The sequence below is a fragment of the Ambystoma mexicanum genome, chromosome 9 (genome assembly GCF_040938575.1).
Source record: "Ambystoma mexicanum isolate Mex_15411 chromosome 9, UKY_AmexF1_1, whole genome shotgun sequence".
Taxonomy (NCBI): Eukaryota; Metazoa; Chordata; class Amphibia; order Caudata; family Ambystomatidae; genus Ambystoma; species Ambystoma mexicanum.
The window spans coordinates 1,511,448,284-1,511,472,177 of record NC_090931.1 but is presented as its reverse complement, the minus strand read 5'-3'; the positions used below and the strand labels follow the sequence as shown (position 1 = coordinate 1,511,472,177).

The following is a 23,894-nucleotide window of genomic DNA, read 5'->3' as shown; positions in this document are numbered from 1 at the left end:
TTGCTGAGAAGTAGGGCCTGTCTGGAGGCCTATGACCCACAAGTAGCAAGGGCATGTGTAGATTTGAACTTTAGTGGTGCAGGAAGGTAATAACCAGAAGACAGGCCTTCTGTGCCGACGTCCGCAGGCTCCAGAAATTCCTCGCCATCAACACAAGACTCGCCCTTTGCTTCTGCATATTTCAGGTAGGAGCTTAAACCCTCTCTACCTCCCCACCCCCGAGGATTGGCTCCTCTCTAACAATATGATACTCACACACACACACACACCACTCCCCAGGCCTGGTCCCACCCCAGAAGAAGTAGTCCAGCCCGAATTGCTTAGTCACATCCCTGCTGCATGTGACCACAAGCAACCTCAGACATGTGCTAACTGCATTGGGCCTAATCAATGAGGATTAGCTTGGCGTCAATTCAGTAACATCAGAGATCACAAACAAGGTTTTTTGACCAAAGCGGTAGCAAATGTGCTCAACCTTTGTAAATCAGCAATTACTGCTCTGGTGTTGGTTCTCTGTGTAAAGTGGCTGATATTGCAAAACAGCGGCTAGCAAAAAAGAACCTGCCTCAAAAGCTGCAGGGACCAACGCTGTGCACAGAGTGCAGAAAGGTTGAAAGAAGGTGATTTGCTCCTGCTTCTAGTGCAGGACATTAACCCTGCACACCCTCACTTTCAGTTCCATCGAATATATGAAAACATGCCCTGACCTCGGAAATACTAACCTAGTAAAACAATTATTATAATAATTATTAGGATATTGTCTGAGTGCAGATCTAGCTTCAGGAAGCAATGGAGTGCTTAACAAGGTATAGGGGAAATACGCAGATCCACCATTCCTGTAACTATATTTTTAAAAAGAGAACATTACGGAGAGGTTTCTTTTCAAAATAAAGTATAGGTTACGCAAGGTACTGCCTGCTGTGGCAGCTGTGTAGTTTAGACATTGTAAATCTAGAAAACGATCCTAACCAAACATACAAGGTACATTATGTTGGCTACAAACCAATCGCATCACATAACCAACATCGCAAGCACAGACTTGTCAGTACAACCATAGGGCGTCCATCTTGTGCAACATTCGCCATTTGCTTTTTTCCTTTCTGTTAAAATGCTTTGCAAAACTTATTATATTCTGAAAGCTCATACACGGTACAGAAATACATTGTTTTACTCGCTCACTGAGTCCTTGAAAGCAAGCAGAATCAACATTTAATCAACGGCCCAGGTGCCGGCCTATCTCCCTGCAGCTGTAGAAACAGGCAGTTAATACATGACTTTTCTAGCGGTCCTCCTTCGCGGATCTTCCTTAGAACAGGCTGACCCTTAGCTCGCAAATAGAAACTGGCAGATAATGTGCTTTGGAATGTGTCTCTCTCGCGAACATGATATTTTAAAAGAACAAGTGTTTTGTGTTCTTAATAACAAGAACTATGTCTGCAACTGTTGCTAACTGTAAGAAACTTGTCATAATGTGTCATAATTGTCAATCACCAAACCCTAGCTCAAGAAGATGCATTATGGGCGATACTGATGTGCCTTGAAGGCTGTTATTTTGTATATATGTAACTGTTCATATGATGTTCGCTCTCTTGCCTCTCACAAGGTCTGGGTGACCCACGTTGCGAGACGCTAGACCCCAGTCGGCCGAGTGAGCTGACCTTTTTGCAATAACCCATACTATTTGGGAAATCGAATCTTGTGTCTGTCGTATCACTAGTATATGGTGACTGTGCCTTGGTTGCCATATGTGAAGGTCTTCAGGGCCTAGCAAAAATGGCACCCAAATAGGGACCCTCCCCCTTTTGCTCCACCGTATACGTTAAGTTCGAAGAAGGCGAAAGCGAATCGAGGATGAGGCCGTCGAGCCGGGATCGAGAAGTGTTCGGGGCGCCCCTGTGAAAGTGACGAGACTCCTTTGCAGATCTGTACACAGCCGGCCCCTGATCGACGAACAGTGGCCAGAGAGCATCGAGGCGAGGGTCCTGAAACGAGGCAGACTGAGCCAGATACACAGTCACGACGATTCTTGGTTGCATCTGTATATGGACGAATTGCGTCTTGAGTGACTAACTGATTCATCAGGTGAGTCATGCCCCGATTCTTAACAGCCCTGATATTGATTGAGTGTTGCTCTCGCAAGATCAAACGCCCAGGGTAAGGAAACAAGTTAAGATCAATTATGCCTGGGAAATTGTCTTCCTGTCTAGTAGGATTTTTCCACTGCGATAGACAATCTTTGGAAACTGGCCAGGTTGCGCCACCCGTAGGGTCGCCAGCATTTGAAATGTATGTGAAATATGGCATAGGGGCAATAATGTTTAACGCAATTTGGCATAAGCAGACCAGACATGTAGCAGACTTGCAATGGCCTAACGAGGGGACTTTTGAATTAGCACAAATAGACCACTTAGAATCAGAATTGTTACACAAGAAGGCACATCCAGCGGCATTCGATGTCGTGAGAGACTGGAGGAAGCAAGCTAATTTCCATTTAAGAAGTAGGGAGAAACATGCACAAAGACATAAATCATACAGAGAAAGCGCTAGAACTAGATGAGCTTAAAGTGACAGAGGATATCAGAAGACAGGACAGGAGCTTTCAATTAGGCATACAAAAAATCTATCCACAACAAGATTTGCATACATCAGATGAATTGATAAATAAAATTCTGAATGAACGAAGAAATGAACGTCCTCAAGGTAGTACTATTGACCCTATTGTACCTCTACGCATTGCTCCTCCACCTCTGCTACCACCCCCATTCCTGTTGTTCCGTCTGCACCAGCTCCCTCTGTACACGTGACACAATTCCCTCCATTGCCAACAGAGTGAGTTAGCAGTTGCTACAGGAGGCGGTTCTGCAGAGGTGGGGCCGGTGCGAAAAGGAAGCACCAATGTAACACGTAGTACAGTTAGTAGGGAGAGGAAAGAACAGCTGAAAGAGGGCGCAGAGATGTTTATTGAAGGCAACGATGAGGGATCCGTGAAGAGTTCCATGTACGACTATAAGAAGCTCGGAGAACAACAGGTATTGTTAGAATGCATGGGGGAGTATCTTGTAGAGGAATGGAAAAAATTGACTGGTACATTGGCACCGCAGGAGTTGCGAGATTTAAATGCTTTCTCTCGAATGCGGGATGGTGCGTTGGAAATAAAAGAACACGTAGGCCGGCTATTTGTGTTCAAAAGTGAGCTTGACCAATTGACTAACGAGATGAGAAGTGGAAACAACAGGGGGTGCCCTATGTCCAGCAGCGATTTTTGCCACGGTTAAAACCTGTTAGTGAAGAGATGAAAATGTGTATGCGAGAGGCGCTTAGATGGATTACAGATATCCGCATAACCCCAATAGAAGTACATGATACATTTAGTGAGTATACCCTAGAGATGCAGAGAAAGATATTTCAGGTGATGGTTGAATATTTGCAAGATGAGTGTTTGAAAAAGAATTCTTGTTGTTCCCCCGATTTAATGACAATATACAAAAGAGCATTTTTGTCTGAAACTGGGGAGGCAGCTCTCTCTCTCTTGATTTAGCTTCATTGCTTGGCAAGCGAACGGCTGAGGAAGCACCTAGTTTACAATTGCCCATGGGAGAAGAGCCCCCTCCACATTTGTTCCAAAAGTAGAGATTGCTGCTACAGATGGAAATGCAGCGCAGGTTATAGAAGCCCATTACACTGCACAGTTCGTGCATGTCCCTTTTTCGAGACAGGAGGCAAACAATATTAAACAAACAATTCCTGATCTTAGAAAGAATCCGGCGGGATTTTACAAGGAAATTGAGTTTGTTTTAAATTCGTCTGTTTTCACAATGAGTGATATTGATCTGTTATTTCCTGTGATTCTCCCTATAGACATATGGAAACAAATTAGAAATGTAGATGACATTAGTATTTTAGGTGATACATGGGAACATTTGATTAAAGATGATGCAGACAGAAATGCAGGCGAGAAGCCGCCCCCGGTCATGTTAGCCTTACCAGCACGAATAGTACAGAAATTGAAAATTTTAATACCTGAAAAATGCATTATCTGGGATAAATTAACGGCTTGCGTACAGGGTAAAGATGAACCAGCTACTGACTATTTCAATCGATTTGAAGAAGAATTTGCAGATTTTAGTGGCCAAGATTTGAGTACTGAACCCGGGAAGAGGTTGTTTGTTGATAAGTATGTACGAGGGTTGTTACGGAAAATTCAAAATTTAATAATGACATCTGAGAGTGCATGGCAGGCAAAATCGCAGAGTGAAGTGCTACACATGGCCCAATATTATGAGAATAGAGTGAATGCAGAGAAGGAGAAAGAATTAAGGGACAAAGGGAATTTGAAAACAAGGGTATTGATGCAACAAGTAGCAAACAACAACAGGTGGCAGGAACGCACAAACAAGAGGGAACTTTTCCAACATGCATGGGGGTCCGATTGGACTTAATCAATGTGCATATTGTAGACAAGAAGGTCATTGGCGAGCACAGTGCCCACAGATACAAAATAGGGGTGGGGGTTTCCCAATAAGACAGAATAGAGGTCGCCCGGGAACACAAGGACAGAATAGAAACATGAGAGCGCCACAAAGCCAAAATAACCAGAACCAGAATCAACAGCAGCAGAATAGTACGGGAGATGGAAATATTTTTGATAATCAGGCCAATGCATACTATTCTGGCGACTTTAGATCTGATGATGTATTATTTTACTAGGACAGCCCAAGACAGGGGTTGGAACCAGTGTCTATTCCCGTAGACCAGAAAGGGCCCTACGTAGCAATTAAGGTTGGGAATAGGGAGCACACTTTTCTAGTGGACACAGGTGCACAGAAATGTTCAATTGACCATCACCTGTTTCCAGATATACCCCTGTCCGGGCAAAATAATGTTTCAGTAGGGTTTGCAGGTACACCAGTAATTAGTCCTGTGTCACAATCAGTACCCATAACACTAGGTCCATTCACTGAGTCTGGCCCATTTCTTTTGACACAAAATTGCGGCAAACATTTATTAGGTTTACATTTGTTGAAAAAAATGAGTGCGGTCATTCGTTGTTCTCCTGATGGAGTGTATTTAATTATATCACCACAAAAAGCTCCAGTATCACAATTTTTGTCCAGACCATTACAGACTGAATTAAGTTTTGTACCAACTTGCAATGAATGATAATGATGTCGGCTGTTTGAAGATGGAGCCAGTGAAATTTTTTTTGAAGGAAGGAATTACATTGCCACGCATTCCACAGTATAACATTTCAGTGGAAGGAGAAAAAGCGTTGAAAGGCATTGTCTCTGATTTGATTAAACGAGATGTGATTGAAGAAAATACTGGTAGCACTTGCAACAGTCCAATTCTTCCTGTTTACAAGACAGGGGTAATGAAATACCGTATCGTTTCATAATTTATTTGCGCGGATTGAATAAAGTAGTTCATCCCCAATTTCCATTGGTCCCAGATGTGACTACCATTTTGACTATGATTCCAGCGTCTGCATCATACTTAGTGTTGTAGATTTGAAGAATGCATTTTTTTTAGCATTCCGGTACATTCAGACAGCAGATATTTATTTGCTTTTACTCTAGGAGGACGTTCATTCACATTCACACGAATTCCACAAGGTTACACTGAAAGCTGGAGTATTTATAGTAGAGCATTGAAGGAACAGCTAGACATGCTAGAGCTACCAACAGGTTGTGTACTATTGCAATACACTGATGACCTATTAATGCAGCAGACACAGAAGACACTTGTAAGAAAAGCACAGCTGCATTGCTGACACATTTAGCAGCGCATGGACACAAAGCAACATTAAAAAAATTCCAGTAAGGAGAATGAAACCCGAAAGGATAGAAAGCATCTCTGGTATGCCTATTCCAAGAACGCAGAAGGAAGTCAGAGCTATAATAATGGCTTCATATTTCAGGCAGTGGATTGCGAATTTCGCAATGATTGTGAAACCAATGGTGGCATTGACAAAGAAGGATGTTGCTTTGCCCTTGCCATGGAGTAACTTATGTCAAGAAGCATTTGATTTGCTCAAAGCTGCATTGTGCTCAGCTCCAGTTATGTGCACACCAAATTATGAAAAGAATTTTAAGCTATTTGTGCATGAAAAGGATGGATGTGCTTTGGCTGTTTTGACCCAGGAACAAGGAGGGAGAAATAGACCATGCAGTTATTTTTCTTCCGCGCTGGATCCTGTTGCATGCGCTTTGCTGCGCTGTTTGCAAGCTGTTGCTGCGGCTGCCGCATCAGTAAAACAAACCAAGGGAATGGTTTTGGGTCATGCTTTAACCATAATGGTGCCTCAGGCAGTAAACGTTCTTTTAAATAGAACACCGACGCACCATCTTACATCAGCGAGGCTGACGAGATATGAAATAGTTCTATTTGCCAGCATATTCAAATCAGGTGTTGTGCTTTGAATCCGGCTGAGTTAATGCCCCCTCCCAATGAAAGAACAGGTGAAAACAAACTCCCCCATGATTGTTTAATGGTTACTGAGCAAGAAACGAAAGGAAGAATTGACCTAACAGATACCCCACAGAAAGAGCCAGATGGAGAACCGTTTTGTGACGGTTCTTGTTTTAAATTACCTGATGGTACATCAACTGCTGCATATGCCATCACGACACTAAAAAGTATTGTTGAAAGCAAAAGAATCCCATACAATTCAGCTCAGGCTGCTTAGATAATAGCATTAACAAGAGCATGTGAAATTTCTGAAAACCAAAATGTAAACATATATACTGACAGTCAGTACACATTTGGGGTGGTGCACAATTTAGGTCGACTATGGGCTGAGAGGGGTTTCCTGACATCACATGGAACCAAGATCCAACATGGCACTTTGATAGTAAGATTGTTGTCTGCCCTTGCGCTTCCTAAACGACTAGCAATAATGAGATGCGAAGCGCATAAAAAACAACATGTAAGGTTGGAAAAGGAAACGCATTTGCAGACAAAATTGCAAAACAAACTGCCACCGATTTACATACGAAAATGTGTACACTGAGATCAAATGAGGTACCCTGCATGGTAGAAAATGGAATTGCAACAGTTAGAGATGCAAACAGAAGCAACTGCAGACGAAATAAAAGCTTGGTCTGAGGGTACAGCAGAACTAGACAGAGGGTTGCTGGGTGGACAAAAAAAGAAATGGATGTTGCCAAATGCCTATGTAACAGCGATGGTCATTATGGCCCACAGCCCCAGGCACATATGTGCTAGGAAACTGATTCAGCATCTAGACACAGTATGGCAGAATCCACACATTAGAAAAACTGGCGACATGACTAGTCCAGAACTGCATGACCTGTTTGCAACATAACATTGGAAAAGGAACAGCTACACCAGTAGGTAGTTTTGGCCCCCCTCTTGCCATTTGAAGTCATCCATTTTGATTTCATAGAAATGGAAAGGTGTCAGAATCTCAAGTACGTCCTTATAGTGGTCTGTGCATTTAGCAAATGGGTGGAGGCCTATCCACTCAAGGATTGCACAGCAATGAGCATAGCTCATACTTCTCCCGATTTGGCCTGCCACGAGTCATATGGTCAGACAACGGCCCGCATTTTGTTGCCGGTCTTGTGGAACGCCAGAACGGTATTTTTAAAAAATAAAATTAGCAAAATATGTTCAGGGAGTCAGCTGAAGTGGCCTGATGGGCTGCCATTAGCTTTGCTGTGCATGCAAACGTCTGTACAGGCAAGAACTGGACTCTCCCCATACGAAATCGTAATGGGGAGACCCGTGAATGTTTGGAGCGCCCCACTGCCTAAATGTTTAAATGAAATTGAATACCCTTTGCTCAGCACTTATTGTAACATGTTAACTCAGAAATTGCATTTGATTCATTAGCAGGTGCAGGAGGCTCTTCCTGTCAAATACACCTGGGTGCTGAGAAAGAATCAAGCGAAAATCTTCACTTGCACCGAGGTGGAAGGGCCCCTATCAGGTCCTCCTGGCAACACAGACTGCAGTCCGAGTAGATGGTTGTAAGGTGTGGATCCATGTGTCATACACAAAAATAATTCCATTCCCTTTGAAAGAGCTGCCTGATCCAAACGCCGAGAAAGAAACAGCTGCACTCGATCGAAAAGACACGATTGCTAGTTCTCTGCCAGACGTGCTTCCTAAGCCTGAGGACAGGCCTGGGGAGATTGGAAAAAGGATGAAAGGGCCAAAGGTGCCTCAGCCTTGCCCGACCACTGTTGCATCATCACCCATTGCATCACAGGCTGACACAAAATCTGTTACTGGAAATGGAAATGCATTATTCATTGATCACACAGTACCTGGAGCAATAAGGTACAACCTACGTTCTCAAAATCGGAAGTGATCTGATCTGTGTGTTTGTTTTGCCTCTATTCCCGACACAGATAAATTGTGAATCAGAGGCCTAGGGAAGTGGAGCGTGGGAGCTGTATCAATCTGCATCAAATTGAAAGCTCCGGAACGCGGCTTCCTGACGCTACCTTTGAAATGTGAATGACCAATGTGATCACCCTGTGGTACAAGCAGGGCGCATATGATACCAACACAACTGATGGTTGCTTCAACGCTTTGGAGAACACAAACCTCCCTCACATTCCATGCCACCAAACTCCGAATTTCCTCTTTCATCTTTTCCCGCCTCTTCTACTGCTCTTCTCTATTCTTTGGACTTCCCGCATCTCAGCTTGCCCCTCTTAAATCCATATACCACTCTGCTGTTCGTACCCTTTGTCTCCTTACCTCCGAAGATTCCATCTCTTCCCCGCTCTCTCACCTTAGCTGGCTACCTTTCCACTTACACCTAACATTTTACTTTCTCTACCTTGTCTTCAAATCCCTCCATGGTCTTGCTCCTCCTTATCTCTCCTCTCTTCTCTCCTTCTACTCCCCCTCCCACTCCCTTTGTTCCGCTGACCATTTCCTTCTCACTGTACCTCCATCCCCCTGCGCTTCCTCCCGTTTCCTCTCCTTCCAACTCCTTGCAACTCTGCACTGGAACTCGCTCCCTCTCACAATCCGCTCTACCACGACCTTCACCTCATTTCGCACTTCCCTTAAATCCCTCCTCCTCCATTCTCCTCCTTGAAAACTCCCCCTCTGCCCTCTCCACTTCCCCTCCCCCCCTCCTTTCCCTTCATCCGGTTCCTCTCCCCCTCTCCTACTCCTCTCTCTCTTCCATTTTCCCTCGCCCTACCCATTTCCTACTCCCCCCCACCTTTTCCCACTCCCCTTCCCGTCAGTTAATTGCTCTTCGCACTGTTTTGTTGAATGATTCAAGATGTAACTTTTGCTCCCATTGTTAAGTTTTGTTGTTGTTATATTGTATCTTGTTGTTCCATTGTACAGCGCCTTGGTGTAAAGCGCTCTATAAATAAATAAATCAATCAACACTGTGTAGATTCCCAATAAGCTTGCTATTCCTTTATTAAGCAGGCTAATGAGAACTGGCCTAGACGCTTTCCTGTTTTTTTTGGACGCTTTGCTGCTTAAATGGGTGCTGCTGTATAGAAATTATTCGCGACGAACATTGCCGAGATAAGGATTGCAGACAATGCCTATACTTACTCCTGTTCCCTCCTGCACCAACGCTGATGATATTGTAGAAATAGAGACTAAAAAGATACATAGAAGAATTTGCTGTAGGAAATATATGTTGATAATTATAACACTATTTTGCATTCTGATTACACTGATCCCTATACTATGGTATCTGGAAACTGTGCATCCGTTAAACTCTTTTTTGCCTGCTACCAATATTCCTGCCACAGACAGTCCGGTCCATGTGCTCTCTTATACTCTCCCTCCATTAGAAGAAAGACACAGAAGAGGGTATGATAATAACACATTGCTTTTGATCATGAATATGACTCACGCAATCCTGAATAGCACAAATTGTTGGGTCTGCTCCCATCTACCCCAGCATGGCGGGAAAGGAATGGGTTGGTATGTACAGCTATTACCCTTTAATACGGCATGTTATGCATCATTGAGTGCACTATTTTATGGGAAATGGAATAAGAGTAATAAAGGTCAATTAGATGGAACAAACATAGATGAGTTAGAAAGAGTGATAATGGAACCAGTGGGTTGTTCCATATTTAACAGGGCAAGGATAATTAAACCGCTGGTAAGACCAGTAGATAGACTTTATGTGCCTTATAAATCATCTGTAATCACTTTTCACATGAATCCAGTAGGGAACAAGGACGTTGTGCCCCCCTCTATACTATTAATTACAGCCCGCGTACTGTCCCATTTTGCTTACAAAAGAAGGGACATTCACTAGACGCATGAATATTGCAGTACTTGAGAAAGAAGAAGAACCAATATATTTAGGTGATGCTGTTTATTTCATATGTGGAGAACAAGCTTATCCCTGGTTGCCTAGAAACTGGGGAGGGACTGGTTACTTGGGGATCCTTTTCCCTGGTGTATTCCTTTCCAAAACGTCAGACATATCCAATTATCCAGATCTAGGCCACGGCGGGATGACACAGGATTAATTGCAGAGGACATAGCAAAATCATTTATCCCATTCTGGGGGTCAAGCCATAAACTCTTGGAATATAAGAAAACTGTCCAGGGTATTAGAAAAAATGATAAATGGAACAACTGATATATTATATAACATGACATTAGAAGAAAAGGCAGTTAGATTAATGACACTTCAAAATAGAATGGCTCTTGATATAATCTTGGCCGATCGTGGAGGTGTGTGTAAAATCGTGGGGTCAGCATGCCGTGTATTTTTAAGTGACTCCTCCCTTACAATTTTTGAAGCGATCAAGAAATTGCACATTCTGAGCTCTGAGATTCATACCCCGACAGGCGGTTGGGAGCTGAATATAAGCTCATGGTTTTGGGAGTTACTGCGCTCATGGGGATGGAAGCTATTTGCAATCTTAGTAACATTACTTGGAATCCTCATGGCCTGTTGTTGTTGCATACATTGCCTACCAATCTTTTGCTCTGAAATAACAAATGAATGTGCACACGATAACCGAAAAAGGAACTCCCAGGTTGAATAAGAATATAAACAAAATGAAAGAATTCATGTCAATTAATTTTGAAGATGACGATTACAGTAGCATGTGTAGTTCAGAATTATATACATGGTCAGATGAAGATCAGATGTATGGATGATACTCTTAGCTTACAGCCAAAAGGAGGGTTTGTAAATCTAGAAAATGACCCTAACTAAACATACAAGGTATATTATGTTGGCCGTAAACCAATCGCATCACATAACCAACATCGCAAGCACAGACTCGTCAGTATAACCATAGGGCGTCCATCTTGTGTAACATTCGCCATTTGCTTTTTTCCTGTTAAAATGCTTTGCAAAACGTATTATATTCTGAAAGCTCATACACATTACGAGGCCACAGCTTGAATGTTGAAAGAACAGCCCAGACAGGAATGCCAAACAGTACAGAAATACATTGTTTTCCTCCGTCACCGAGTCCTTGAAAGCAAGCAGAAACTGCATTTAATCAACGGCACAGGTGCCGGCCCATCTCCCTCCAGCTGTAGAAACAGGCAGTTAAAACATGATTTAGACTTTTCTAGCGGTCCTCCTTCGTGGATCTTCCTTAGAACAGGCTGACCCTTAGCTCACAAATAGAAACTGGCAGATAACGTGTTTGGAATGTGTCTCTCTCGCGAACATATCTTAAAAGAACAAGTGCTTTGTGTTCTTAATAACAAGAACTATGTCTGCAACTTTTGCCAACTATAAGAAACTTGTCATAACTGTCAATCACCGAACCCTAGCTCAAGAAGATACATTATGGGCGGTTCTGATGTGCCTTGAAGGCTGCTATTTTGTATATATATATATAACTGTTCATATGATGTTTGCTCTCTGAGTCTCACGAGGTCTGGGTGACACACGTTGCGAGACGTTAGACCCCAGTCGGCTGCCTGAGCATACCTTTTTGCAATAAACCATACTATTTGGGAAACCAAATCTCGTGCCTGTCGTATCACTAGTATATGGTGATTGTGCCTTGGTTTCCATATGCGAGGGTCTTCAGGGCCTAGCAACATGTTTGACTGAATGTGTAACTTCACCTTACGCTACTTGGTGACCGTGCACAGGTGAAGCAGATGACATCACGTCCGGGGTCCCTTCACTGCTGCCTGTGAGTGACGAGGATCCCAGTAGGACTCCTCAGTCCTTGCGGCTTTCACGCTGCCCTTCCCTCGGATTACACAGGCTTTGTGTTGTGTGAACCCTGCCCCCCGACCTTAGCCCCCAAATGCTACTTCTAGATAATGGGTGCATGACATGTATTTTGCTATGTGCTAGGAGGCTGTAGCGTGGAATCCTCTCACGGCCACTGTGACTAAGAGTAGTCTGCTCTGCAGGTATGTCAGCAGTTTGGAATTGTCACAGTTTTATTAGGATAAATTGTATTGATTACATACATGCAGAGTAACAGACAAGTTAGATGCAAATGCACTTCCATGGCATGATCCCTCCTGAAGTCAAGAAGGATAGATATGATTTTTTGATAAGCATATTTTACCGGCTTGTTAGTAAATTCTTCTACAGATAAAATGTATAAAACGTCTCAAAAGTTACACGTGCAAATATTAACAGAAAGTGCAGAGCTGGGGATGAGGTAAAAGGTTTTGGAAAATAAACGCTATTCATCGAAGAGCAGACTCGCGACTATAAATTCAAATGTGATTGAAAGCGCTGTGCACGAGTGGGGGAGCTGCCAGCACGCCACATGTTATTGTTACTTCATCTTTAGCAGCTGGAAGCGATCTGAAAAGTAGAACCTAGCTAGATTGGTAGATGCTAGCATCAGTTCCACATCGGCACTATGGGAACAAGGCCATTCTATGTGTGTGTGTGATTGGCACCTGCCTCACACTGGTAGGTGTAAATGAAAGGTTACTAGTATGAGTGCAAATGCAGTAGGGGACGAATAGGTGTATTTGGGGGTAGTGGGAGAAGGTAATGCAAATTAGGTTGCATCCCTCCTGCAACATGCTCATATTAACATGACATTCTAAATACACGTGATATAAATGTGCGGGGGGGAAACACCTGTACAGGTAGTCTCTGTCTAGTAGGGTCTGGGGGGGGGGGACACCTGTACAGGTAGTCAGTCTAGCAGGCTCTGGGGGGCAGGGGGGACACCTGTACAGGTAGTCAGTCTAGCAGGCTCTGGGGAGGGGGGACACCTGTACAGGTAGTCTGTATAGCAGGCTATGGGGTGGGCACCTGTACAGGTAGTCTGTCGATTACATTCCCCTACCGCTTTCCATTCCCAGATTTTTAAACCACACCCCACACCAGGGCTGGCTCTTGGATTTGACAGGCCTTGTGCAGCAAACAATGTACAAAACCCCTTAATTTGCCTAATTTTTGATATTGCTGGAAGTGACAGTTACATGTAAAGATTTTTCCATTGGTAAGCAAAGAAATATATTTGTGACAGGTGCAGGCAATACTGGTCACTGGTTATATTATACATGGAGCAACATTATAGTCTGTCTCAAAAGAAATAACGTTTTAATTACAAAAGAACACACTGCAAAATGAATCACTTCTACGGACTTGTAGTTTGGCTTACAAGGCACAGTTAGTAAAAACTATTTTGCCGCCAAGATTACAGACTTAAATGATGAAGCAGCTGCTTAGGAACATGACCACATATTTTCTTAGGTCTGTTTGGTAAATATATATAATAGGCCAACCTGACATGCAAATAGTAATATGGTAAGATTGTGCGCAATGTAAACAAAATGTGAAGTTCCTAAACTAATATACTTGATGGCATACAGAAACCCAGCCGTGCATGCCCAGTGCATCATGTATACTCGAGGGTGTTTTGCCCTCACAGCGTCGTAAAGCGCCACCGGAAATGCAGTCTGGGGAACTGCGGGCCTAAAACTATGAGGTGTTGCACCTGTGCTTTCCTGTGCATTACAAGGGACTGGGGAGCAATTTAGGGCTGAACCAGTTACACGGTTTATTAGGAACAGGAGGGGTGAGTTGTTTGAAAACACCGCCCCCCCCCCCCCCGACTCCTGTCTGCAGGGTGTGGCGGCCTTGGAGTTGGTGGGAGTTCTGAGGCTATGGTGTTACACAGGTGTCAAAATAAACAGACATCTGTATGTTAATGTTAAAGGTATTTGTACCGTGGACCGTCACCAACCTGAATTGGTCTCCAGGCGCTCTGACAGATCTGCAAATGGGGTAAGTTAGTAGGGTGAAGAAGGAGTAGGATAGTGACAGAAGTGGTATTCTGTTGGCAGCTGCAGTTCCGTTTCCACCGTGCACGGAGCTTGGGTGCGAGTATCGGGTTGATGTCAGTCCTCGTGTGCTGTTGATGCGGCTTATATGTTGTTTGTATGTTGTTTGTGTGGTGAAGTGTGTGCGGTTTGCTGTGCACGAGGTGGTTGTGCGATTTATTTTTTTGTGGGCTACCTATGCAGAAATGTCAGCTTTTTGGTTAATGGGTTCTATGTCTAGCAACTAACATTTACAATTTAGGCTCAATGCCTAGATTTGGGAGTCCTGAGAGGGCCAGGCTTCACAATACACAAGGTTTCAAATATAATATACAAAGATGGAGGCTTCATCTAGATTTGAGATTCAAGCTAAACCTAAATTTCTATAGTCCTGTATAGTGGACATAGGTTTCACAATGCAATAGGTTTGCACTTGGTAGTCTGTTTAACCGCACTTGTGAATAAGAATGCAGTGTGTACGTTGCAGTGTATGGTTACTCGTGTGAATGGGAGCATGATAGTGCACCATAAACGTTGTAGCATCTTAGTACATATCTCAATAGTAGAATGAGTGCAATGTGAATGTGTATGAAGGTGCATTTGGGGTGCTGGCTGGGAATTAGGTCTACTGATTGGGGGCGGCTGGGAGATGTATTTCTACTGACATTATAGGAAAATCCAACGCAAGCATTCTCAAGAGGGGCTACTAATCTACATTGGTGCAGCCAGCATGTGCATGTTTTCTAGTATTTTCTTACATGTGTTTTCTTATAATATACTTGCTGCCATTAAGGACAAATCACACATGAGTATGTTCGTCAATGGAGATATTGGCATACATTTGCATGATCAGCATTAATTTGTTTTAAACCTACAGAATACTGGAATATATTGTGGGCAAAGGCATCGTCAAAATGTGTTGGAAAAGGCTCCTGTGCACTGTTGGTGGCCTGGCATCTATTTGATTTTCTCCATATGCTACCCTACACACCTTATTGTCTACTGTGTCGTTTTACACAGAAAGTGTGCTGTAAAATGCACCATGTGAATCCATTATTTGAAAAGGATTCTGAGGCTCCCATGCTATGTTCTGTCATTCATTCATATTCATGAAAAATGTTATGTCGCCTAATTCAAATACTCACTAGCCGCCACTGCTAGAAAGGCTCATCTCTAGAATGCCCGAGTTGCACAGGAGCCCATTCATAGATCAATCAATAGTCTGTGTGTGTTGCCAGGTTCTTATTTTTCCTTTCTTTTAAAGTGTGTTTTCTGGTCTTCAACCCATTCGTTTCTGGGGTGTTTCACTCCTTCCCTGAGCCATTTCTGTTCTTTTGGCCAGAGTCCATCATTTTCAGGGTGTATGTACAGTAACTATGAGGATGTCTCCCTGTTAATGCATTTGATTGGTACTTAGAACAAAATGCATTCAATAGAGCCGGGTCAGCATTAAACGGTGAAATTGAGCCCTAATTGCTATATACTTGTTGGGTGATTACCTAGTAGTTCTATCTATATTGGTTTTTGTACTGCGCAATATCACCCAAAGGCCTCATGGCGCTCACATGGACAGATGCCACAAAGAAACATAAAAGCAGGCAACAGGGCAGAAGACCACAACAAGGAGCATAGATTACTCAGTGCCACCATCGAACAACCACGTCTTGAGTTGTTTTTTAAATATACTGATGGATCCACCATTTTTTTATCGACAGTGGTAATGAGTTCCAGGTCTTAGGAGCCCAGAAGCTTGTAGTTGTAATTAAATGAAAGGCATAGAAAGAAATAGTACAAAAAATACCTTTCTGCATGATCTAGCCACACCCCTACCAGCCAGCACATGTTCTCAACAAATTGCACAGTTCCACTACTTTCTTTTTGTGTGAACTTATAAACGACTCATCACGTCATGTCATATCACTTCGACCACTGGATATCGTTGCACCCCAGTATGGCTCTTCTTATGTTGGTTTAGACTTGAGCTACAAATGAAGCTTTTCCCACACTCTGTACACTGGTACGGTCGCTCCCCAGTATGGCTCCTCTGATGCTGGATCAGATGTGAGTGCATAATGAAGCTTTTATTACACTCTGTACACTGGTGCGGTTTCTCCCCAGTATGGCTCTTCTGATGGTGGTAGTACAAACCTGCCCTATGAGTGAAGCTTTTCTTACACTCTGTGCACTGATATGGTCGGTCCCCAGTGTGGATATTCTGATGCTGGTGTAGACTTGCCTTCTCAGTGAAGGTTCTCCCACACTCCGTACACTGGTATGGACGCGCCCCAGTATGGCTCTTCTGATGCTGGATCAGATGTGAGCCCCGAGTGAAGCTTTTACCACATTCTGTGCACGGATATTGTCGTTCCCCAGTATGGCTTTTCTGATGGTGGCAGTACAGACCTGCCCTATGAGTAAAGCTTTTCTTACACTCTGTGCACTGATATGGTCGCTTCCCAGTGTGGATATTCTGATGCTGGTGCAGACTTGCCTTCTCAGTGAAGGTTTTCCCACACTCCGTACACTGGTATGGACGCTCGCCAATATGGCTCTTCTGATGCTGGATCAGATGTGAGCTCTCAGTGAAGCTTTTACCACATTCCATGCACGGATATGGTCGCTCCCCAGTATGGATCTTGTTATGCCTTTGCAGGTATGTGCTCCGGATGAAGCTTTTCTCACACTCTGTACACTTGTATGGTTTCACCCCAGTATGGATCTTCTGATGCCTGTATAGGTGTGACTTACGAGTGAAGTTTTTCTCACACTCTGTACACTGATGCAGCCTTACCCCAGTATGAATCGTCTTATGCCTGTACAGATTTGAGCTCTGAGTGAAGGTTTTACCACACTCCGTACACTGGTATGGTCGCTCCCCAGTATGGATCTTCTGATGCTGGTACATATGTGACTTCTGAGTGAAGCTTTGCTCACACTCTGTACACTGGTACGGTCGCTCCCCAGTATGGCTCTTCTGATGCTGGATCAGATGCGAGCTCTCAGTGAAGCTTTTACCACATTCCGTGCACGGATATGGTTGCTCCCCGGTATGGATCTTCTGATGCCTGTACAGATGTGACTTACAAGTGAAGCTTTTCTCACACTCTGTACACTGGTACGGTCTTTCCCCTGTGTGGGATGTCTGATGCCTTTTCAGTTGAGCTGCGTGATGAAAGTGCTCATCACGTTCCATGCACTCGTCGGACTTCTCCCCAGCATGGATCATCTGATGGCTGCTCATTCTCTGTTGAAAGAAGCAAAGGCCACTTGTATTACTTGATGTCATTGTACAAACTAAAAATCAATAGATCTAATGCAGAACTGTACATTCGTGTTGTACACAATTGAATCCCCAATAATTCTAACACATTAAACCTTTCTAAGGCTTCACTAAGAGGTAGGAGAATACTATAGTGATTTACATGTACAATATTCCATAGATGTCAAAAAAACAAAGGAAAGATTAACATCCATATTTCTTCAAAATGTCATGATGTTCTTTGTAATAAATTGACTAAACAACCTGAAACAATTGACTTGCTCATCCGATATGTAAAAAAAACATACAACATTCTATTATTCACAACCATAAAAGCGAGTAGGAAAGATATCACCCCTTCCCACTCCCCCTAAACTAGAGTCAGTTTGGGGGTTTCATTAGTTAAGGGAAGTCTAACAGATGAGGTGCTTACAGGTTCATTTTACATCATGTACATAGGCCATACTTATTCATTTTTTGCGTATAATTTACGCATGAAGCACACCGCAGTTGCTTGTGAAATTCCCTGTTTCGTCCTGTAGGTGGCACTGTGCCACTTCAGCATAACAAAAAACATTTCAAATCCTGTGTGCAGACAGGATAACACTCCAAACAAGTTAACTGATCTGGGGAGTCGGGGTTGCAGAGAAGGCGACAGCAGTGGTCAGCCTACAAAAGGTAAGCAGCTGTAGCAAGTACATGTGCAACTTTCAACTTTCTCTTCCTCACCCCCTGCAGTTGCACCTAGCGTTACACACAGGGCTAATGGCAGCAGGGATTTGTTAACCCCCCATCCCCTGGCAAGTGAGCACCATTTTTCACCTTCTTCTAGTGGTCCCTGGGGTATAGGCAGAAGAGGATAGCAGAGAGAAAGCACAACGATTTCCTGCAGCTCCCGTCAGGAGAAGCATTGTATCACAGTGGGCATGGTGGTGTGCAAGGTTGGGCAGAGAACTCATACGTTTTCCAAGTTCAGCTGCAGGACCGATGGAAAGAGCTTTCCTGGAAAGGTCCCCTTGTGCTTTAGAACCATCAGGAAAAGGAGAGTAAACTTTGCATGTCTTGCAGCTGATGGGAGAGCCACAACACCCTTCCTATTGTTCCCAAGTGAGCCCAGCGCCTGTCATTACAGTGTGAGAAGACTTTATACTCTGCCCTTTGAGGTATCTCTTACTGCAGGATCGTGGTGTGTTTATGCAAGTCCACAGAAGATAAGGTCAAGGTGTCTGATGGGTTGAGACGCTGCTGCCAGACAAACTGAAGAATTGGTGCATCAAAAGCCAACAGTGACCACGAATTCCATGAGCCAGAAATGACAACTGAACAACATGCCTTAAATGTTAAACCAACTGATCCTAAAGACGGATCAAGTTACTTACCTGTAACTGTTGTTCTCCAGCATGGGTCTGGCATGGATTCACATGCTCATGAATATTCCCCATCGTCAGGCCAGGAATCCTCGGTAAAAGCAAAATCAGTTTCACTTTCACTTACAAACTGTCTTTTTCTATAAACCAATCACTGAGCTCCGGGTCATACTTCCCCCAGCCAATGACCGCCCTCTCCCTAAGCCCCTCCTGTGGCAGCCATCTTCAGATTTGGTAGCACGTAATGACCAAGAAGAGCCGCGGAGGGGCATGAGGGAGGCTTCACATGTGAATCCATGCCAGACCCATGCTGGAGAACAACAGTTACAAGTAAGAAACTTGTTACTTATCCAGCATGGGGTCTGGCATGGATTCACATGCTCATGAATAAAGAATACATAGCAGTATACACATAGACAACCACAGGAGCTGGAAACGCTCAATAGAAGCGATTACCCATACCTGGAGGCGCTAGTTATCTTTAGCTCTGTGAGTAGGTTTATCTGGTTCCAGCAGATCACAATGGCCTGCAGATGCATTTAATCCCCCTGGAGGCACTAGTTATCTTTAGCTCAGTGAGTAGGTTTAACTGGTTCCAGCAGATCGCAATGGCCTGCAGATGCATTTAATCCACCTGGAGGCGCTAGTTATCTTTAGCTCAGTGAGTAGGTTTATCTGGTTCCAGCAGCAGATCACAATGGTCTGCAGATGCATTTAATCCCCCTGGAGACGCTAATCATCTTTAGCTCAGTGAGTAGGTTTATCTGGTTCCCGCATCAGATCACAGTGGTCTGCAGATGCATTTAATCCCCCTGGAGGCGCTAGTGATCTTTAGCTCAGCGAGTAGCTCTATCTGGTTCCCCCAGGAGATCAACATGGTCTGCAGATGCATTTAATCCCCCTGGAGGCGCACGTCATCTTTAGCTCAGTGAGTAGGTTTATCTGGTTCCCGCAGCAGATCACAATGGTCTGCAGATGCATTGAATCCCGCTGGAGGCGCTAGTCATCTTTAGCTCAGTGAGTAGGTTTATCTGGTTCCAGGAGATCACAATGGTATGCAGATGCATTTAATCCCCCTCTAGGCGCTAGTCATCTTTAGCTCAGTGAGTAGGTTTATCTGGTTCCAGGAGATCACAATGGTCTGCAGATGCATTTAATCCCCCTGGAGGCGCCGGTCATCTTTAGCTCAGTGAGTAGGTTTATCTGGTTCCAGCAGCAGATCACAATGGTCTACAGATGCATTTAAATCCCCCTCCAGAGGCGCTAGTCATCTCTAGCTCAGTGGGTAGGTTTATCTGGTTCCAGCAGTAGATCGCAATGGTCTGCAGATGCATGGAATCCCCCTGGAGGCGCTAGTCATCTTTAGCTCAGTGAGTAGGTTTATCTGGTTCCCCAGCAGATCACAATGGCCTGCAGATGCATTTAATCCCCCTGGAGGCGCTAGACATCTTTAGCTCAGTGAGTAGGTTTATCTGGTTCCCCAGCAGATCACAATGGTCTGCAGATGCATTTAATCCCCCGGGAGGGGCTAGACATCTTTAGCTCAGTGAGTATGTTTATCTGGTTCCCCAGCAGATCACAATGGCCTGCAGATGCATTTAATCCCCCTGGAGGCACTAGACATCTTTAGCTCAGTGAGTAGGTTTATCTGGTTCCCCAGCAGATCACAATGGTCTGCAGATGCATTTAATCCCCATGGAAGCACATGTCATCTTTAGCTCAGTGAGTGGGTTTATCTGGTTCCAGCAACAGATCACAATGGTCTGCAGATGCATTTAAACCCCCTGGAGGTGCTAATTATCTTTAGCTCAGTGAGTAGGTTTATCTGGTTCCAGCAGCAGATCACAATGGTCAACAGATGCATTTAATCCCCCTGGAGGCGCTAGTCATCTTTAGCTCAGTGAGTAGGTTTATCTGGTTCCCCAGCAGATCACAATGGTCTGCAGATGCATTTAATCCTTCTGGAGGCGGTGGTCATCTTTAGCTCAGTGAGTAGGTTTATCTGGTTCCTGCAGCATATCACAATGGCCTGCAGATGCATTTAATCCCCCTGGAGGCGCATGTCATCTTTCGCTCAGTGAGTAGGTTTATCTGGTTCCAGGAGATCACAATGGTTTGCAGATGCATTTAATCCCCCTGGAGGCAACAGTCAACTTTAGCTCAGTGAGTAGGTTTATCTGGTTCCCCAGCAGATCAAAATGGCCTGCAGATGCATTTAATCCCCCTGGAGGCGCAGTCATCTTTAGCTCAGTGAGTAGGTTTATTTGGTTCCAGCAGCAGATCACAATGGTCTGCAGATGCATTTAATCCCCCTGGAGGCGCTAATTATCTTTAGCTCAGTGAGTAGGTTAACTGGTTCCAGCAGCAGATCACAATGGTCAACAGATGTATTTAATCACCCTGGATGCGCTAGTCATCTTTAGCTCAGTGAGTAGGTTTATCTGGTTCCAGCAGCAGATCACAATGTCTGCAGATGCATTTAATCCCCCTGGAGGCGCTAGTAATCTTTAGCTCAGTGAGTAGGTTCATCTGGTTCCAGCAGCAGATCACAATGGTCTACAGATGCATAAAATCGCCCTGGAGGCACCAGTCATCTTTAGCTCAGTGAGTAGGTTTATCTGGTTCCAGCAGGAGATCACAATGGTCTGCAGATGCATTTAATCCCTTGGGGGCGCTAGTCATCTTTAGCTCAGGGAGTAGGTTTATCTGGTTCCAGCAGCAGATCGCAATGGTCTGCAGATGCATTTAATCCCCCGGGAGGGGCTAGACATCTTTAGCTCAGTGAGTAGGTTTATCTGGTTCCCCAGCAGATCACAATGGCCTGCAGATGCATTTAATCCCCCTGGAGGCGCATGTCATCTTTAGCTCAGTGAGTAGGTTTATCTGGTTCCCCAGCAGATCACAATGGTCTGCAGATGCATTTAATCCTCCTGGAGGTGCAGTCATCTTTAGCTCAGTGAGTAGGTTTATTTGGTTCCAGCAGCAGATCACAATGGTCTGCAGATGCATTTAATCCCCCTGGAGGTGCTAATTATCTTTAGCTCAGTGAGTAAGTTTATCTGGTTCCAGCAGCAGATCACAATGGTCAACAGATGTATTTAATCCTTCTGGAGGCGCTAGTCATCTTTAGCTCAGCCAGTAGGTTTATTTGGTTCCAGCAGCAGATCACAATGGTCTGCAGATGCATTTAATCCCCCTGGAGGTGCTAATTATCTTTAGCTCAGTGAGTAGGTTGATCTGGTTCCAGCAGCAGATCACAATGGTCAACAGATGTATTTAATCCCCTGGAGGCGCTAGTCATCTTTAGCTCAGTGAGTAGGTTTATCTGGTTCCCCCAGGAGATCACAATAGTCTGCAGATGAATTTAATCCCCGTTGAGGCGCTAGTCATCTTTAGCTCAGTGAGTAGGTTTATCTAGTTCCACCAGGAGATCACAATGGTCTGCAGATGCATTTAATCATCCTGGAGGCACTAGTCATCTCTAGCTCAGTGAGTAGGTTTATCTGGTTCCAGGAGATCACAATGGTCTGCAGATGCATTTAATTCCCCCTAGAGGCACTAGTCATCTTTAGCTCAGTGAGTAGGTTTATATGGTTCCAGCAGCAGATCACAATGGTCTGCAGATGCATTTATTCATCCTGGAGGCACTAGTCATCTCTAGCTCAGTGAGTAGGTTTATCTGGTTCCAGGAGATCACAATGGTCTACAGATGTATTTAATCCCCCTGGATGCGCTAGTCATCTTTAGCTCAGTGAGTAGGTTTATCTGGTTCCCGCAGCAGATCACAGTGGTCTGCAGATGCATTTAATCCCCCTGGAGACGCTAGTCATCTCTAGCTCAGTGAGTAGGTTTATCTGGTTCCTCCAGCAGATCACAATGGTCTGCAGATGCATGTAATCCCCCTGGAGGCGCTATTCATCTTTAGCTCAGTGAGTATGTTTATCTGGTTCCCCAGCAAATCACAATGGTCTGCAGATGCATTTAATCCCCCTGGAGGTGCTAATCATCTCTAGCTCAGTGAGTAGGTTTATCTGGTTCCAGCAGCAGATCACAATGGTCTGCAGGTGCATTTAAACCCCCTGGCGGCGCTAGTCATCTTTAGCTCAGTGAGTAGGTTTATCTGGTTCCAGCAGGAGATCACAATGGTCTGCAGATGCATTTAATCCCTTGGGGGCGCTAGTCATCTTCAGCTCAGTGAGTAGGTTTATCTGGTTCCAGGAGATCACAATGGTGTGCAGAGGCATTTAATCCCCCTGGAGGCACCAGTCATCTTTAGCTCAGTGAGTAGGTTTATCTGGTTCCAGCAGCAGATCACAAGGGTCTGCAGATGCATTTAATCCCCCTGGAGGCGCAGTCATCTTTAGCTCAGTGAGTAGGTGTATCTGGTTCCGGCAGCAGATCACAATGGTCTGCAGATGCATTTAATCCCCCTGGAGGCGCTAATTATCGTTAGCTCAGTGAGTAGGTGTATCTGGTTCCAGCAGCAGATCACAATGGTCTACAGATGCATTTAATCCCCCTGGAGGCGCATGTCATCTTTAGCTCAGTGAGTAGGTTTATCTGGTTCTCGCAGCAGATCACAATGGTCTACAGATGCATTTAAATCCCCCTCTAGAGGCGCTAGTCATATCTAGCTCAGTGGGTAGATTTATCTGGTTCCAGCAGATCGCAATGGTCTGCAGATGCATGTAATCCCCCTCTAGGCGATAGTCATCTTTAGCTCAGTTAGTAGGTTTATCTTGTTCCAGGAGATCACAATAGTCTGCAGATGCATTTAATCCCCCTCTAGGCGCTAGTCATCTTTAGCTCAGTGAGTAGGTTTATCTGGTTCCAGCAGCAGATCACAATGGTCTACAGATGCATTTAATCCCCCTGGAGGCGCATGTCATCTTTAGCTCAGTGAGTAGGTTTATCTGGTTCTCGCAGCAGATCACAATGGTCTACAGATGCATTTAAATCCCCCTCTAGAGGCGCTAGTCATCTTTAGCTCAGTGGGTAGGTTTATCTGGTTCCAGCAGCAGATCACA

The 23,894-nt window shown here is 44.4% G+C and overlaps 1 protein-coding gene across 1 annotated transcript in view; it reads right to left on the bottom strand.

Moving 5' to 3' along the window:
• Positions 1–10,321: 10,321 nt before the first annotated feature.
• LOC138487547 (zinc finger protein 850-like) overlaps positions 10,322–23,894 on the bottom strand; it is a 387,415-nt gene continuing 373,842 nt past the window's right edge. The window contains exon 5 of the mRNA XM_069614030.1: positions 10,322–17,485. Coding sequence (XP_069470131.1) covers positions 16,154–17,485 — 1,332 coding nt within the window. The 3' untranslated portion in view covers positions 10,322–16,153. The remainder of the gene's footprint in view (positions 17,486–23,894) is intronic.